This window comes from Phodopus roborovskii, unplaced genomic scaffold, assembly GCF_943737965.1.
Source record: "Phodopus roborovskii unplaced genomic scaffold, PHOROB, whole genome shotgun sequence".
NCBI lineage: Eukaryota > Metazoa > Chordata > Mammalia > Rodentia > Cricetidae > Phodopus > Phodopus roborovskii.
Window position 1 is genome coordinate 5,906,679 of NW_026126645.1, and position 17,309 is coordinate 5,923,987.

The following is a 17,309-nucleotide window of genomic DNA, read 5'->3' on the forward strand; positions in this document are numbered from 1 at the left end:
CCTACTGCATTTGTTTGATCTGTATAAACAGAAACATTATCAAATGAAAGAAAGGCTACACTGGATCATGGTAAAGGGAATCTTGGCCTGCAAAAACGAGAATTACTGTTGGCCTTTCTCCATTTTTTTCCCCCAGAAGGACCAGAGGTCTTTTATAAGAGTAACTGTACCCTAGGGGAAAGGAAACATTCACATCACACTTTCTGGGGTCTGTTGAACTCTGGTTCTGGATTGATGATACTGATTCTGAGACCCCCAAGAAACATTGTGGTCTTCCAGTTAAAGTAGGGGGTTGTGGAGGCCAGGTGATTGATTAATGGAGTTTTGGCTGAAGTTTGACTCACGATAGGTCCAATGGGTCCTGGAACTCATCCTGTGAATATTATCCCAGTCCCAGAATGTCTAATTAGGATAGACATACTTAGAAGTTGGCGGAATTCTCACATTGGCTACCTGACCTTTGGAGTGAGGGCTATTATGGTTGGAAAGGCTAAATGAAAGCCTTTAGAGTTGCCTATGCCAGGGAACATAGTGAATCAAAAACAGTATCACATCCCTGGAGGAACTGCAGAGATTAGTGCCACCATCAAGGACTTGAAAGATGCAGGGGCGGTGGTTCCCTCCACATCTCCCTTTAACTTTCCTATCTGGCCGTTGTAGACGACAGATGGATCACCAAGAATGACAATTGACTGTCGAAAACTCAGTTAGGTAGTGACTCTGATTGCAGTTGCTGTACCAGATGTGTTATCCTCACTCGAGCCGATTAGCACATCTCCTGGTACAAGGTATGCTGCTATTGGTTTAGCAAGTGCCTTTTCCTTGGTACCTGTCCATAAGGACCACCAGAAGCAATTTGCTTTCAGCTGGCAAGACCAGTAATATACCTTTACAGTTTTACCTGGAGAATAGATTAACTCTCCTGCCCTGTGTCATAACTTAGAAGGAATTGTCTGCTGTACTATATTGACATTATGCTGATTGGACCAAGTGAGCAGGAGGCAGCAGCTACTTCCAACCCATTGGTAATATGCACATCAGAGGATAGGAAATACACCCAACCAAAATTCAAGGGCCTTCTACCTCAGTAAAAATTTTAGGAGTCCAGTAGTGTGGGGTACTTAGAGGTATTCCTTCTAAGGTGGAGGATAAATCATTGTACCTGGCCCCTCCCACCGCCAAGAAGGAAGCACAATGTTTAGTGGGTCTATTTGGATTCTGGAGGCAGCGCATTTCTCACGGAGGTGTGTTACTTCAGCCCACACACCAAGTGAGTTAGAAAGTTGATAGCTTTGTGTGGGGCCTGGAACAGGAGGGTCCAGGCTGCTGTGCAGGCTGCTCTACCACTTGGACCGTATGATCCAGACTTGATGGTCTTTTAGGCATTGGTGACTGATAGGGATGCTGTTTGGAGCCTTTAGCAGGCCCCTATAAGCAAATCACAGAAGGTAACTTTGGGATTTTTGAGCAAGGCTTTACCATCAATCTGTAGACAACTCTTTTCCCTTTGAGAGACAGCTCTTAATTGGGCCTCAGTGGAGACCAATTGTTTGAGAATGGGCCACTAACTTACCATGTGACCTGAACTGCCTGCCCATCATGAGCTGGGTGTGACTGGACTCATCAAGTCCTAAAATAGAACACGAACAGCAGAAATCTATTGTCAAATAGAAGTGGTTTATACATAACCAAGCCCTGCCATGGTCCAGAAGGCACAAGCAAGCTACGCGAAGAAATTGTCTAAATCCTATGGTTTCTACTCATTACAATGCCACCTGCTGCCAAACATGCACCTATAGCCTCATGGGGTGTCCCTCTGATTGGTTGATTAAAGGAGAGAAGACTAGGGCCTAGTTTACTGATGGTTCTGAACATTATACAGGCACCACCCAGAAGTGGAAAGCTGTAGCAATACAACCCCTTTCTAGGAAAACCCTAAAAGATACCAGTTAAGGGAAGTCACAGTGGGCAGAACTTCGGGCATACACACATTCGTATATTTTGTTTGGAATGTCTAGATGTACAACTGATCACTGATTCATGGATGGAAGCAATGGCTTGGCTGGATAGTCAGGGACTTGGAAAGAGCATGATTGGAAAATTGGTGAGAAAGATGTATTAGGAAGGAGTATGTGGCTAGATCTCTCCAAATGGTCGAAGGATGTAAAGATAATCGTGTCCCGTGTAAATGCTCATCAAAAGGTGACTTCAACTGAGGAGGAGTGTAGTGAGATAGTCCTTCTGTAGCACTGACCACGCCCATTGGGGGGTGGAGCCATGGGCGGAAGTGACCTGTGGAAGGAGGTCAGAGGGGGCCAGGAAGGTGCTCTCTTTCTGGCGTGACTCGGACAGGAGAGGATCGGGTTGAATATCCTGGTGTTCATCTGTCTAGGTTGTAAGTTATTTCTCCCTGAATAAACATCTATTTGGCCTATTTGTTTATCCTGATCCTTATTTACCGAAATATCTGGTGTCAGAAGTGGGATTTACCTGGGTTTTGCCCCCAGGCGGCAGAAGCCGCCCCCCTCCCCCACCTTCCCCAACGGGCAGGGTTTAACCAGGTGGACTCACCACAGCTTTGGGACATTTGCCTCTTCTTTACTGCAAAGGAGATCTTTGCCGCTAAAGCAGACCTGAGAAGGCACTTACCGCTTAACATTTTTTGCCCATTTCCGCACGGGACTTTGCATTTGCGCAGAGCCTCTCGGCGGCACCCGCCCGGCTTGCACGCGTTTCGTCTTGTGTTACAAGTAACTCCAAAAGTCCCCTTTTAACAAAATTCTGCTTGTCATAGTTTAAGAACTTTTTACAGGAACCGGGATCAGACGAGCCTCGGCGGCTAGGCGCTATTTGGTGACACACCTCCAGGCGTAGCTACCACAAGCTGAGATATACAACTAAAAGCATCAAAGTTCCAGGATAGCAGAATTACACCTAAGGTAATTGTAACATCCTTTGCAATTTAAGATGATATAAAATCTAAGATCAATTGTTCCATAACTATGGCAGATAATTTTACTATGCAGAACTTTAGGAATTATTTTACTTCATATGTAGAAGGGATTTTAGCAGAAGAAACTTATGACTGGACCAATATATACTTTTATTTTGTAATAGCAATGGGTTTCATCATTAACATGATATTCTTAAAGAAATGGTTTGAGATTACAGCAAACAATAGGAGACTTAGTAACAAAGATTCGAAACATTAAAAATGATAGAATTCAAAGCATAGAGACAAGGACTCAAAACATTGAAAATGATAAAATTCAAAGCATAGAGACAAGGATTCAAAACATTGAAAATGATAGAATTCAAAACATAGAGACAAAGATTCGAAACATTGAAAATGATAGAATTCAAAACATAAAAAATATAGAAAGAAAGGTTCAGAATATTGAAGATGGCGTTGGCGAGCTGAAAGGTATAATTTGTTTCATGTCAGATACCTCAATAACCAGAACAGAAACAATACAATGCATTAACAAACTAGCAGAAACAGCCCACTCCTGGTCGGAGGAAGCTACTAATAAGTTTAAAAAACTGGAACATCAGATAGAAAGACTAGATGACAGAATCTCTTCCATGTCTGAGGATAATGGCAAGCTAGCAGATAGAACATTGTTTCTGGAAGGCAGTTTACACGCCATTCAGATAATATCTAAGGATGATAAGATTAAAAACATGGAATCATTTGTAGTTGGAGAAAGTAAGAAACTGACTGATGCAATGAAGTCTCTAGAAAGTTATTTGTTTCAAGAAGTTCAGACACTCAAAGAAACAATGGTGAATAGATTTCAGGCTTTAGAAGACCTTCAGTCTGATACATCAGAAGAAGAACTACAGGTAACAGGGCATGAAAAAGATTTAAATTTTTCCACACCATTTAGGGTCAGGGGAGATTTCCCTGTATCTATTCATGAAAAGCCAGCAACGAAGAAACATCCAAAAGGTGTCGTTGCATATCAGTGGGAACCAATACGTATGAAAGATTTAAAAGGTATAAAGGAAGCAGTAGTCTCTTATGACATGCACTCACCTTATGTGAAGCAATTAGTAGAATCATGGGCATGGAATAACAAGGTAACCCCTAAGGATTGGGATCAATTAATATCAGCTGTCCTTGAAAGCTCCTCTCAATTAGAATGGAGGGCTTTATGGAGAGAGGAAGCAAAAGCTCTTGAACTTCAGGGCTTAAAGAAAGGTTATAAAGCTCCCCAAGATAAAATTCTTGGTGAGGGTCTCTATGCTGACCCAGAAACCCAAGCTGCCTATGATGAACACATCTTGTCTCTATGCAGCACAGCAGCTTTGAATGCTTGGGATAAGGTTCATGAATTAGGAGAGAGGATAGAACCCTATACCAAGATAAAGCAAGGACCTAGAGAACATTTTAGTATCTTTCTAGAAAGATTATCTAGGGCAGTACAATTAGAGATAGCAGACATAGATGCTAGGCGAATACTCATAGAATCTTTAGCTTATACGAATGGGAATCCTCAATGCAAACAGGTGCTTTGGCCTTTAAAAATGCGATCAGCACCCTTGGATGAATGGGTCCTATATACAGGCAACATTGAGTATAATGACAATAAGACTGAAGCATAGATAGGAGAAGCCATATCTAAAGGTCAGAGAAGATATCAAGATAACAGAGTTCCTTACTATGGTGACTTAGAAGCTTGGGTAGGAGAAGCCATCCCCAAAGGTTTGAAGAGATATCAACATGTCAGATGTTATAACTGTGGTAAGATAGGACATCTAAAAAGAAATTGTAGGCAAAACTTCCCTAGAAATAACACCCCCAGGAATGAATCAAACAGAAGGCCTCAGCCTCCTGGGTTATGTAGAAGGTGTGGCAAAGGCAGACACTGGACAATAGAAAAAACTTCTGAACTAAATCAGCCAGTATACTTCAAGGATGTACTGACCTCAGAATGGAAAGCAGGATATGTGTTATGTTGGGGTAGGGGTTTTGCATTTGTATCTACAGGAGAAGAAAAACTATGGCTACCATCTAAGTTAATCAAGATTCGAGTTGAACAAGAGAAACATCTTAATGAAGAGAAATGACAAGTCATCCAACAAATTAGGTCCCATGAGGTGTGTGGAGGCCTCTCAAAGGTAGGGGAAGTGTTCTGTTCTTGTTTTTACAGGAAAACAGAGAAAACCTATCATCAAACAGCCAAAAGACACTGAACATGTAGGTGCCTACAGAAGAGAAGACAGCTCTTCAGAAACAATCACTTAAGGAAGCAGAATCTGATAAATGGTAAAAAAAAAAAAAAAAAAAAAAATTAATTGTAGTAAACTATTTCTATATAGAAATCTATTTCTCTCTACTATCTAGTATTCCTGAAGTCCCAAATTTTGTAAACCAATGCTGGCTTTGGAGTTGGATTTGGCTTTCCTTCTCTAAATTCAAGCATGTTGTTAAGATTAAATTCATGGTTTCTGCCTTAAATCAAGAAGCCAATTGGTGTAAGGCAGAAGAAAACAAAATCTGGGGACTCATATCTTATATGCAATTTTCTCTCTGAAATCCTAATTTTCTCACATACTTTTAATGCTTATTGTTGTCTTTCCCTAATGCATACCTTAAAACTTGAAAATTTTACTTTAATATTGATGTGTAACTTTTCCACAAGGAATAATAACGATTCCTAACAGCAGTCTTTGAACTCTCCGGAAAGAAGATGGGGCCCCACATCATCGTTTCCACTTGACTCAACCTGATGCATCGGAACTACAAACATCACCCTAAAACCGGTTTGAGACTGTTTTGCTCCAGACAACTCATGACTAGCTAGCTGTAATGGTGCACCTTTTTATTACACCCTGGCCAGTTTCAAATAGAACTACAGTCAAGAATTTTCTGCCACACAGTGACTAACTATATATGTCACAGCCAGTTCTGTTGAGAAATTTGGTTGCTAAAAATTTTCTTCCTACAGGATCCATTGGAGCAATCATCGTCCCATTTCAGCAGGAAGTAATCTTAATATGACTACGCCCCCTTTCCCTACCCTTGGAATTTTGGGATAATAGTCATCGTCTTTGGGTTGGTTTTAGTTATTTGGGATTGGGTGATGCTTACACTCGGGTTTATCTTTTAGACAGGAATAGGGAATGGTTGGTAAAGGTATTGTTTAGATGGGATATAGGTAGATTAGCCTATTTTCTTGAGAATTTGAGTAAGAATGAGACAGTATTTTACAGCTTACATTGTTGTGTATTCTTATGTGGTAAGCTATGTAAAATTAAGTTTATATTTTGTTATATTGTGTTAAATATTTCCACTTACAATGTTTTATGCACATTATTTTTTACCATATTCTATGTATGTATACTTTTCTTGTGTTCAAGACATTTTGTATATTGATACAATTTGGGATATTTATCTTGCTGCCCTTTATAGTTCTACCTCTTGTCTTGACACTTATACTCTACCTCTATTTTAGGGATTTACATGTAGGTATATGTAAATAGTTATATTGTTTAAGTATTTGTTCCTGCTTTACTCAGGAAAGTTTTAGTCAGTCTTTTTAGCTAAGTTCCTGAGTATTACAGATTATCTTCACTCACATTTCCTGTACCTATGAGATTAGTCAGATATAGATGCTTAATCTTCAATCACTTCATAGACATGCAGAACATGGCATTTAAATGTTTTAATATTAGTACTCCATTGACATGAGACACTGTTGCTCCTGACAGCACCGTGCACTTTCCTGAAAATATGTTGGACACTGTTGTTGCTCCTGCTGGAGTTCAATCTCGCCTCAGCTAATGGCCTGTTGGGCATAGAATTGCCCCCACCTTGACCACTGATTTGGACATGCAGTCCTATGTGCTTGCAGGAGACAAATATAGAAGACTGCTTGACCTTGCCAAGTCAGGGTAAGACAGCCATTCTATTTCCCTGCTGTTGTTGTGGTCTGTCAAGTTCTCTTGGCCTTAGCCAAATCTGGGTGTACCAACGTCGCTGTGAGACCTAGGGTGACTGTTCAGGTGGCTTGCTGTTTCTGTCCTTGATGCACCTTTTGGAAGTTGTCCATCCGCATTTCCTGTCTACTCTAGTATTGTTAATTTCCTTCTCAGGTCTTGATGAAGTTGAAGATTAAACTATCACAACTATTATTCTCTCTTCCTAGTTAGATATATTAGGTACTAGACTTACGTTTTCCAGCTTAGGACAACTCTATTGTAAACTCCATTATGCCCTCACCCTAGGACTAGATATGTAGGTCATTTTGTTCTCGATTTTCCTTTTCTTAGAGCACACTTGTTATTCACTGTTTTGTATATAGTTTTGTATTAAGCCTAAATCTTTTCTTTAGACTAAAAGGGGAATTGTAGTGAGATAGTCCTTCTGTAGCACTGACCACGCCCATTGGGGGGTGGAGCCATGGGCGGAAGTGACCTGTGGAAGGAGGTCAGAGGGGGCCAGGAAAGGCGCTCTCTTTCTGGCGTGACTCGGACAGGAGAGGATCGGGTTGAATTTCCTGGTGTTCATCTGTCTAGGTTGTAAGTTATTTCTCCCTGAATAAACATCTATTCGGCCTATTTGTTTATCCTGATCCTTATTTACCGCAATAGAGGAGTTCAGTAATCAAGTAGATGGGATGACCTATTCTGTGGATAGTCAGCCTCTTTCCTCAGTCATTCCTGTCAATGCTCAATGGGCCTATGCACAGAGTGACCATGGTGGCAGAGTTGGGGGCTCTGCATGTGCTCAATGACATGGGCTTGCACTGACCATGGCTGATGTGGCTATAGCTGCTGCTGAGTGCCAGATCTGCCTACAGCACAGATGAGCACTGAGCCCCAGACATGGCATCATTCCCTGGTGTGACCAACCAATGACCTGGTGGCAGGTTGACAACATTGGACCAATTCTCCAATGGAAAGAACAATGCTTTATCCTTACTGGATTAGATTTTTATTCTGATTACGGTTTTCCATAATGCTTCTGCCTAAACCACCATCCGTGGAATTACAAAATGCCTTATCTACCATCATGGTTTATTACACAGTATTGCTTCTGACCAGGGCACTCACTTCAAAGCCAGAGAATGCCACAGTGGACCCATGATCATGGAATCCACTGGTCTTACCATGTTCCTCACTTTCCTGAAGCTCCTGGTCTGATAGAATTCTGGAGTGGTCTTTTGAAGACACAATTACAATGTCAATTTGATGGCACAGCCTGGAGGGCTAGGGCAGATTCTCCAGAAGGCAGTCTATGCTTTTAATTAGTGTTCAATATATGGTGTTTTCTCCCACAGCCAAGAATCAGGAGTCCAAGAACCAAGTGATGGAAAGGGAATATTTCCACTCACTAGTGGACCCACTAGGAACATTTCTGCTTTCGGTTTCTGAGACCTTATGTTCTTCTGGCCTAGAAGTTTTGGTTCCAGAGAAGGGAGCACTCCTGCTAGGAGCCACAACAAACATTTCGTTGAAGTTCAGACCTCCCCCTGGCCACTTTGAGCTTCTGATGCCCTTAAAGCAACAGGCTAGGAAAGAAATAACAGTGTTAGGAAGGGTGATAGATCCAGATTACCATGGGGAAATTGGATTATGTCTGGGGAGCAGGAGATCCAGTGATTGAAGTCAATGGGAAACTACAACAGTCTAATCCAGGCAGGATGACAAAGGGCACAGACCCTTCAATAATGAAGGTGTGGGTCACTCCTCCAGGAATAAAAACAAGACTGCTGAGGTGTTTTCAAAGGACGGTGGAAATACAGAATGGGTAGTAGAGGAGGGTAGTTCTAAATATCAGCTAAGGCTTTGTGACTAGTTGCAGAATCAAGGATCATAATTGACATGAATGTTTCTGTCATATTTTGTTAAGAATGTGTTTGTACAGATATTTGTGCTTTCCTTGGTTTATTACATAATGTAACATCAATTAAAGGAATATCAGTGGTTATATTTAAGTTTGAGATATTAAAATAATGTCTCCTAAGGGACATTGCCACCTATTCTAAAATTTATAATGCATTTTCAATTGAACAAGGGATAGTTATATCATGTTAGGCATAATTATGGCCTAGTTAAATGTATAATGTGGTTGCAATTGCACGTGGGGTAGTTATATCATATTAGGCACAATTACGACCTGGTTGTTGTTTTCATTTGGAAAGGAGATAACATAAGGAGATATGATTATGTGTCAAATTGATGGGGGGGGGGTGGACTTGTGATGTCTGTTCTTGGCTGCCAACTTGACTACATCTGGAACTAAGCAGCTGGCTATTCCTTGAGGGATTGTTTTTCTTAATTAAATTATTCAGAGTGGGAAGACCCACTTTTAATCCAGATATTTTGAGATGGGAATATCCACCTTTAATCTGGGCTCCATCTTCTGCTAGAAGCCTGTATAAGTGACTTGGAAGAAGGAAGAAGCCACAGTTACCTCTCTCTGTGTGCCTGCTTGCTCTCACTGGCATGTCCATTTCTTGAATGGCATTAGACCCTGCTTCTTCAGGATTCTGGCATATACTGAAGACCAGTGGAGACTCCCAGGCACATGGACTGAACTCCTGGATTCTTGGACCTTGCTTTCACAGACAGCCATTGTTGGATGTATATAAATCTCCATTTTCTCAGTTCTGTTCCTATAGAGAACCCTAATACACCCCTCAGGCCTGGCCTGTCGACTGTCCTGCTGTGTGTACCTCTTTAGTCATCCTCCATCAAATGAAGGCCAAGGCCACCCCACCCTCCATCAGTCACCCTAAACCTTTCTCCATCACCACAGATGCTCAGTTCTTCTTAGTGAGCCCTTTCTGCCATGCCCAGCCACCTACCTGGGCAGATGACTTGCTTGTTTCCTCTGAGATTCCCCACCTAATCAGGATGATGAGGCCTGGGACATCTGCCAAGCTCCAGGGGTAACCTGCCCCTGCTCCTGCTCCAAGGGCACACCCCCCACCTCACCTACAGTGTCTTCCTACACTGTTTTGCTCTAGGTACCTTCTGATGCCCCAGTCCTTGCTCAGCCTCCACCTGTGACTCTCTGTCATTCAGTACCGATCACACCAGTTCATGTTTGTTTCATCCTCGTGGAGTGCTGGGCATGATGGGAGGTGCTTTCCATGTCTTCACTGAGATCTCTGAGGACAGTGCCAGGAACATGCGCACTCCACTTTCCCAGAAGAGACAAAGGCACAGAGAGGTGTTGAGAGGAGGTTGCAGGGTGAGTGTAGCAGAGCTGGTGGTGACTATGACGTCACAGATGAGTCTGTGCCTTGATTGGGCTGCCTGCTCATCTCACAGAAGGGCAAAACCTTGGGGCTTACAGGACTTTCCCTCAAGGCAGACCAGAAGATCCCACTGGAGCAGAAGGCCCAGTTTAGAAAAGGACTTTTCACAAACATCCTTTATCTGTGGTTCTGGGAACTTTGAGTCTGATGGAAATAGACAAATGGGTCAGGGAACCTGCAGTGGAGATTGTGAGAGCCAGGCCTGGGCCCCAGAGAGACAGCTGTAGCCAGGGATAGAGACAGGGGTGAGGTGGGGGGGGGGCTCAGACCAAGGTCAGGGACTCTGTGGGCCCAGGGTTGGTTGACACTTAGGTCTATCACTGACTCTTTGGCGTTTGGCAAAACCATGCATGAATTTCACATGCCTATTATCATCCACCGCCACTTGGGGCTGACATTCTGGAGGAGATGGGGGGGGGGCATTCCTGAAACAATAGCCCAAGTGCTTTCTGGGATGCTCCACCCAGCATCTCCCTCCTCCACTGGCCGCGGGTGTCAGAACTGGGCTCCATCTTAGCTGGGCACCGGGAGTGTTCAGTCCCTCCTGCCTGGGCTCGGCTCTCCCTTTCTCTGCGCCATCTCCCTGTGTCTCAGCTTTTTATCTTTTCCCGTTACTGTGATAAAATTCGCTGACAAAAGCAATTTAAGGGGAAGAGAGTTTATTTCAGCTCAAAATTCAAAGTTACAGATCATCATAGTGGAAGATGTCCCAGGGGCAGGAGCTTGGGGCTGCTGGTAATGCATGCCGCTTGACTCTCCTTCCCACTCACCTCCCCACTCCCGTCTCCGGCACGCTCTGTCCATCTCTTGCTGTAGCTCTGTCCCATGCCTCGGTTCTGTCTGCTCCTCGCTTCTCCAGTTCTCTTGGCACTTCCCTCGATGCTGATTGGTCTGTACTTCCGTCCCCTGTGACTTTTCTTTCCTCCTCTTCAGGTGGTACCCTTCTCCCCAACTCCTAAGTTCAAGAATCCAGCTCTCTCCATAGCTGACCCCAGGGCAGCCTGACTCGTGGTACGCTAACAGCCCTTGGTGACTGATGTCCTCTTTCCCTCTTAGCCTCTCCACAGCCCATCCCCCAACCCAGCCCAGTCCTCATTTTCCCTTCACTCTTTTCCCAGCCGTCACCCCACCCACCTTCAGGTTCTACCAGCAGGCTGGGCTCCAGAAGGAGGGGTTCCTGATGCCAGCTCACACATCTGTGTGAGTGGAAATTGTACAAGCCCAAGTTTGAGCCTTGTCACTTCCCATGACACAGCCAAATCCCAAGGACCCTGGCCAACGTAAGACCCTGTCATGGAGCGGTAGGGTTGACTTCAGTTGTCCCTCTTGTCCTTTAAGGCCACCCCCAATCCAGGACAGCCTTCCTGTGGGTGCTTCATCCGCACTCTGCTGCCCCCAGTGTCTGGCACACTAAATGTGGAGTGCAGCCCTTCTAGTGGAGCCATCCTTTTGAAGGGTGGGGCTCTTAATGGTTTAGCCTACCCAGTCTGGCCAGTTTCCCTGGTCCAGCCCAGGCCCTGGCTGGGGGAGGCTTAGGGTTTGAGGGATAGATGAAGGCAGCCATGGAGAGAATGAATTCACAGGGCCCGCCTCTCAGCTGGGGCTGGGCCTTACCTTCCCTATTCCCTCCCCAAACTGCAGCCTTCCAGTCCTCAAAGCCAAAGCAGATGGCTACCCCTCCTGCCGCAGCCCTGTAGCCTCCCAGCTAAGCCCTCCCTGGTCCTTCGCTGCTTCCCATGGTTCATCTACTGACTACTGAGCTATTGATGCACTTCAGGGGTCAGTGAAGCTCTGCAACCCTGCTGCTAACGGGGTGAAGCAAGTCCAATTTCATGCCCACGTGGGCTTCCCTCTAAGAAGACACGGAGAGAGAATAAACCTGTGCGTTAAAATTCCTTCCGAAAACAGAAACCTCTGGAAGCAGGGGCTGTACATAGAATTGTTGAGCAGCAGCAGAGGGGGCAGTCGGTTCACACGAGAGGAATCAAAGATTTGAGGAAGACGGAAGTTGATGAAGGAGGCTGTGGTAGTTGCCCGTGCATCTCTCTTGGATGTTTGCACACAGAGGAATGTCTGAGAGAACCAACCCCACCGCTGTTGTTGACTGACTGGATAAACTTGGAAAGGCAAATATTTACTGCATCGATCATTTGTTTCTGATGTATTTCAAACAGCGATCGGTGGGCGGAGGGATTTGAGCTTAAGTGAAGGTAAAAAAAAAAAAAAAAAAAAAAAAAAAAAAAAGGCACAAGGGAAAACCAAGACATGGGGATATCAAGTTCAAAGTCTGATATCGGAGGAGCTGCAGAGACAGCTTAGCACTGAGCCTCTTGCAGAGGACCTGGGTTCAGTTCCAAGCACCCACATGGCAACTCACCAAGATGTGTAACTCTGGGTCCAGGGGATCTGATGCCCTCTTCTGGCTTTCTTGGTCACTGCACTCATGCGGTGCTCAGACACACATGCAGGCAGAACAGCCACACACATAAAATTAAATAAATCTAAATAAATAAGCGGATGGCTGACTGTTGGGTTGAGAAGGTGGCTCAGTGGGTGAAAAGTGTTTGCCACACAAGCATGAAGACCTGAGTTTGAAACCCCTGATCTCATTAAAAGCTGTAGTCTCTGCTATTCCTGGCATATGGAACAGGAGAATCTCCTGAAGTTCTGGGCCAGCCAGCGGGTGTGCAAAGCAGAAAAATAAGAAAAAAAGGCCTTGCTTTCAACGTGGTGGGAGGCAAGGACCCACATTGAAGTTCTTTCCTGACCTCTACAGGAGCATTGTGGCATGTGTGTGCCTACCCATGCATGCACATACATGGAAAGTAAAATACAAAGGCCAATTGTCTTTTCTGAGATAGGGTCTCATGTAGCCCAGACTAACCTCAAACTTACTACATAAATGGAGATAGCCTTGAACTCCCGGTCCTCCAAAGCCTATCTCCTTAGTGCTAGGACATGGGCCTGAGCCACCACCATGCCTAACATAACCTTCAAGTCAGAACTAAGAGCTGAAGTAGCCTGCACAATCTCTCTCACCCCACTCTCTATATCCATGCAATTTCTCAGCTCCCATTAAAGGGGCTCTAGTTTTCTTTTGAATACAATGGAGAATAGAAGCACACAGGTCCCCGGGTCCTCACAAGACCTGTGTGCTTCTATTCTCTTATTCCTTCCACCCTCACTGAGCTGACCTCATGAAGCCTGAGAGATCACAAAGCACAGAACTAAATCATCCCAGCCAAAGCCACCGGGGGCCAGCTGGCCCCCAGGTACCCCCAGCTCTTAGGGTGCAAAGGCAGACCCAGCTCAGAGCCATGAGACCTGGTCCAGATCAGCAAGTCCTGCTCAGGCGCTGAGAGTCCAAAGAAACCTTTCTTCTTGATAAGTAAATTATCTCAGCTGTTTTGTTACAGTGATGGAAAGCTGACCGATACACACTGAAAGATGATCAGATGTCAGGTAGCTACTGCCCTATTTGCTCCAGCTCCAGGATAAACACACATGGAATTCACAAACCCATAGAGGAGACTAGAGGCCAGCCTAGAGTATAGCCTGTAACAGAGGGTGCAGGAGGTGTGGATGGTCTGCTGTCTAAAGCTAAGCTGTTTGGTGAGCCTGGATGACGTCATTTGGACCACTGCTATCTATAAATAAGTATCCATGCCTGCTGTTTGCCTGTCACCAAGATTTGGGTTGATTTGTTAGGCAGCACTATCATGGCTACAGCTGACTGTTACATTTCCCATGAGGGATAATGACCATTTTCCACACCTGGTTGTTTTCAGGACTGAATGAGACAAGCTGTGTGTTCACCCATTCTCACAGGAGTGCAGGCTTCCCGTTTCCTTTGCCATCTTACCCTGTGCCTGTCCCAAGACTGGATGCTAGCATGTACCCAGTAGCTGCTACTACACTAAGGGAAAACAAAGAGCCGTACACTGAGGTGGGGAAAATTGGTCTGTTTTAATTAAACCCAGTGAAGAAGCCAAGACATGGGCAAAGACTAAGAACAAGACTGGAAATAGTTTAGAAAAGAAATGAAAATCGATCGCAGAGATGCTGGGCCGCTGGAGCATCGGGAAGAAGTGGCATCTTCACGTGAGCTCCAAGACCACTGTCAGGGCGAGCACCAGAGTGAGCCAGACACCAGCGAGGCCAGAAGCTGAACCTATGAGAGGGCAGAGGTGGTGTCATGGCCGCAGCCTGCCTGTGTGTCATGCTGGCCTATTGGTGTGAAACTGCAGTGTTTCAACAAAGGTTGAAAAGTGGTTCCCAACAAAGATGCTAGGAGGTGGCATCAGGTGAGTGGGTTCAAACCTCAGCTCTGCTGGCTTCCTGCCATGTGTCCAGAGCCCTGTCCTGCTGGGCTGAGGTCATCAGGCTGGTCCAGTAAGCACCAGGAATGGGAAGCTTCATTGAGAACTGCTAGATTTGCTGAGTATGGGTAGTGTCTGCATCCCAAGGGTGGTTCTGGGTTGGGGTGGCTGAGGGAACATCTGTCTATGTTCTTAAGTGCCCCATGGAGTTGTCAGAGACACACACCATGGTCAATGCCTTGCATGGCTTCTTGGTGTCTGGTTAGCAATGAGAGGGGACACGCTTGGCCCCTGACATCTACTGGCTGTTTGGGGGGTGTGGTGCCTTCCTTGCTTAGCGTTTGCCTTGCCCTAACCTTGACTCTGCCTGTCTGAAGGAGGGGATGGACCAGGGCAGACAAGTAGTACTTTAGCAACAAATGCTTTCTGGGGCTTGAAAAGCACCCGTTTTTAAGGGTGCAGTCTTGAGGGTGGAGACTTACCATGGGAGTCCTCTGTTCCTCTTGGGATATTTGGGTTTTCTGTCAGAAAGAAACAGAGAGAAGCCAAATGGGTGGTTCTGAGTTCCAAACATGGAGGACCTTCTCCAGGCATCTGCTGTATGGTATTGCATGTACTGGGATGGCGCCCCTCAGTTTCCCTATATCTGACCATGTTATAGATGGGAAACGGAGGCCTGCTAAGTGTCAGAGATATGAACAGAGTTGCTCTGATGATAAAGCCATTGTAATTATACTCAACAAATGGAATTATCTCCCTGAGGCAAATTTAAGGGGCTCTGGGGGACAGCTTTGAGCCAGGGCCTATTCTTGGGTGGTCCTGTGGGGTCCCTACCAAACACGATGAGCCGAGTGTGTGTATCGGTGGAGCCCAGTGGGTTCTGAGCAGTGCAGCGATACATGGAGCCGTTGAGCTCAGCAGGGACCCGCTCTAGCACCAGTTCCTTTCCGTCAAACTCAGTGCTGCCATCCAGGAGGCGGCTGCCCACTCTTGTCCACGTGAACATGGGTTCTGGGAAGACTTCATTCTGTTGACCAGAGTAGGGAATAGTGGAGTCACAGGGGAGCATGCTGCCAACCCAGGAAGGCCAGAGGCTTTCCAAACCCCAATTCTCATCTAATAGGCTTCAGGTGGCACCTTAGGGCCCAAGGAAGGGGTCTGGGGGTGTAGCTTAGCAGTGTGCTTGCCTAGCACACACAAAACCCTGGATTTGAGCCCCAGTACCACATAAACTGTGATGGTGTCTGAGGAGGGAGAGGAGTCTCAGCTAAATAGGGAATTTTAAAACAGGCTGGACAACAGGTGGAGAGGACTCAGGGTTTGAGGCTGGAATAAACGCAAAGACAGAAGGTTGATGCGAATTGCATTTACTTGTGGGTATAGGGGAGTGAGCCTGGGATGCTGGTTCCCATTGAGTTTCTCTACCCACTTACCACTCCACTCAGGTATTCAGAAAGAGAGGCTGACCTGAAATCCGTGGACTAGGATCCTTACTGTGTCCCCAACCCGGGCTCTGCTGGGTGTCATCACGATTTTGGGCCCTTTGGGAGCAACTGTATCAAGAGAAAGATTTGTTCAGAGAGGGGTGATGGGTGGGTGTGGTCAGGATTGAAAGTGGGGTGGGGAAGGAAGCAGAGCAGGTTCCAGAGGTTGGTGTCCTAGACACTGGCTGTTTCTCGGGAGCTGCTAGGAGGCTCCTTCATTCCTTCAGTCATGGCTGCCCCCTCCATATTCCTTACAGCCCCATTGTGTGTCCCGGTCCAGCTGGGATCTGGGGATTCAACGCCACATACAAATGATATGTCCCTGCATTTGTGGGCCTCACACTTCAGTGGGGAAGAAAGATACCAACACTGTCTTTGTCCCCTATGCTCCAGTTGAGTTCATTGTGATCTGTCAGGTGTCACATAGTCAACACAGTGAAGAAGAATCAGGAGCAATATTCAGGTCTCCAGGCTCCAGATCCAGCAGCCTACTGCCAGGGTGATTCCCGGAATCTCTGTGTGTGGGGTGTGGATGGTGTGAATCCACCACCTCACTTCCTAGCCAGCTTTAGTTCTCACAGCTTCTGGTCCTCTGGTGCCCAGTCCAATCTTCCTCAGCGACTTTGTATGTGCTGAGGGGACATGATGCCCTGGGTGCCCCTCACCTGTGGGAGGTCAACCTGTGCCTCGTCTTTTCAGGGGGGCTGGGCCCACGCATAATAAAGATGCTTGTCCAAGGTCCCTGCAGAGTCAATTACACATGTTTCCTGACTCCCCGCCCTCATTAATTCATTTGTTCTCTCATTCAATAGTAATTACTGAGTTGGCCATATGTCAGACTTTGGAGCAGGACTAGGGACTAGTAAAGGGGACAGTGATAAAAGTCAAGTGTCTGCAACTTACCCATTAGCCAGGGAAACATTTAATTTGCAAGCAGACTCAGCCAAACTATGACCAGTGTTGTGTGCAGGGACTGAGCCCAGCAGAGGTGACACACAGCTGGTGTGTGTGTGAGGGGCAGTTGTCATAGTGTCCCAGACAAGTGAAGCATTCCAGAAATGTTCCAGGCAGAGGGAGACTCGAGGACATGGTTGTAAGGCCAACAAGAGAGCTGGCGGGGCTGGGGACAGACTCCACCAAGGAATTTCCAGGGCTGTCCCCACTTAACTCACAATGGAAATCAGAGCGGCGGGCAGATGTGAGCAGGCTCCAGGCTCTGCCAATCTCACTCT

At 45.8% G+C, this 17,309-nt stretch overlaps 2 protein-coding genes across 2 annotated transcripts in view; both read right to left on the minus strand.

Moving 5' to 3' along the window:
- Mrto4 (MRT4 homolog, ribosome maturation factor) overlaps window positions 1-17,309 on the minus strand; it is a 1,102,334-nt gene that overhangs the window by 647,404 nt on the left and 437,621 nt on the right. The gene's annotated exons all lie outside the window — the stretch shown is intronic.
- Igsf21 (immunoglobin superfamily member 21) overlaps window positions 14,222-17,309 on the minus strand; it is a 211,548-nt gene continuing 208,460 nt past the window's right edge. Inside the window, exons 7-10 of the mRNA XM_051173459.1 lie at window positions 16,061-16,146; window positions 15,428-15,620; window positions 15,076-15,114; window positions 14,222-14,445 (exon numbers count right to left, since the gene is read on the minus strand). Coding sequence (XP_051029416.1) covers window positions 14,372-14,445; window positions 15,076-15,114; window positions 15,428-15,620; window positions 16,061-16,146 — 392 coding nt within the window. The 3' untranslated portion in view covers window positions 14,222-14,371. The remainder of the gene's footprint in view (window positions 14,446-15,075; window positions 15,115-15,427; window positions 15,621-16,060; window positions 16,147-17,309) is intronic.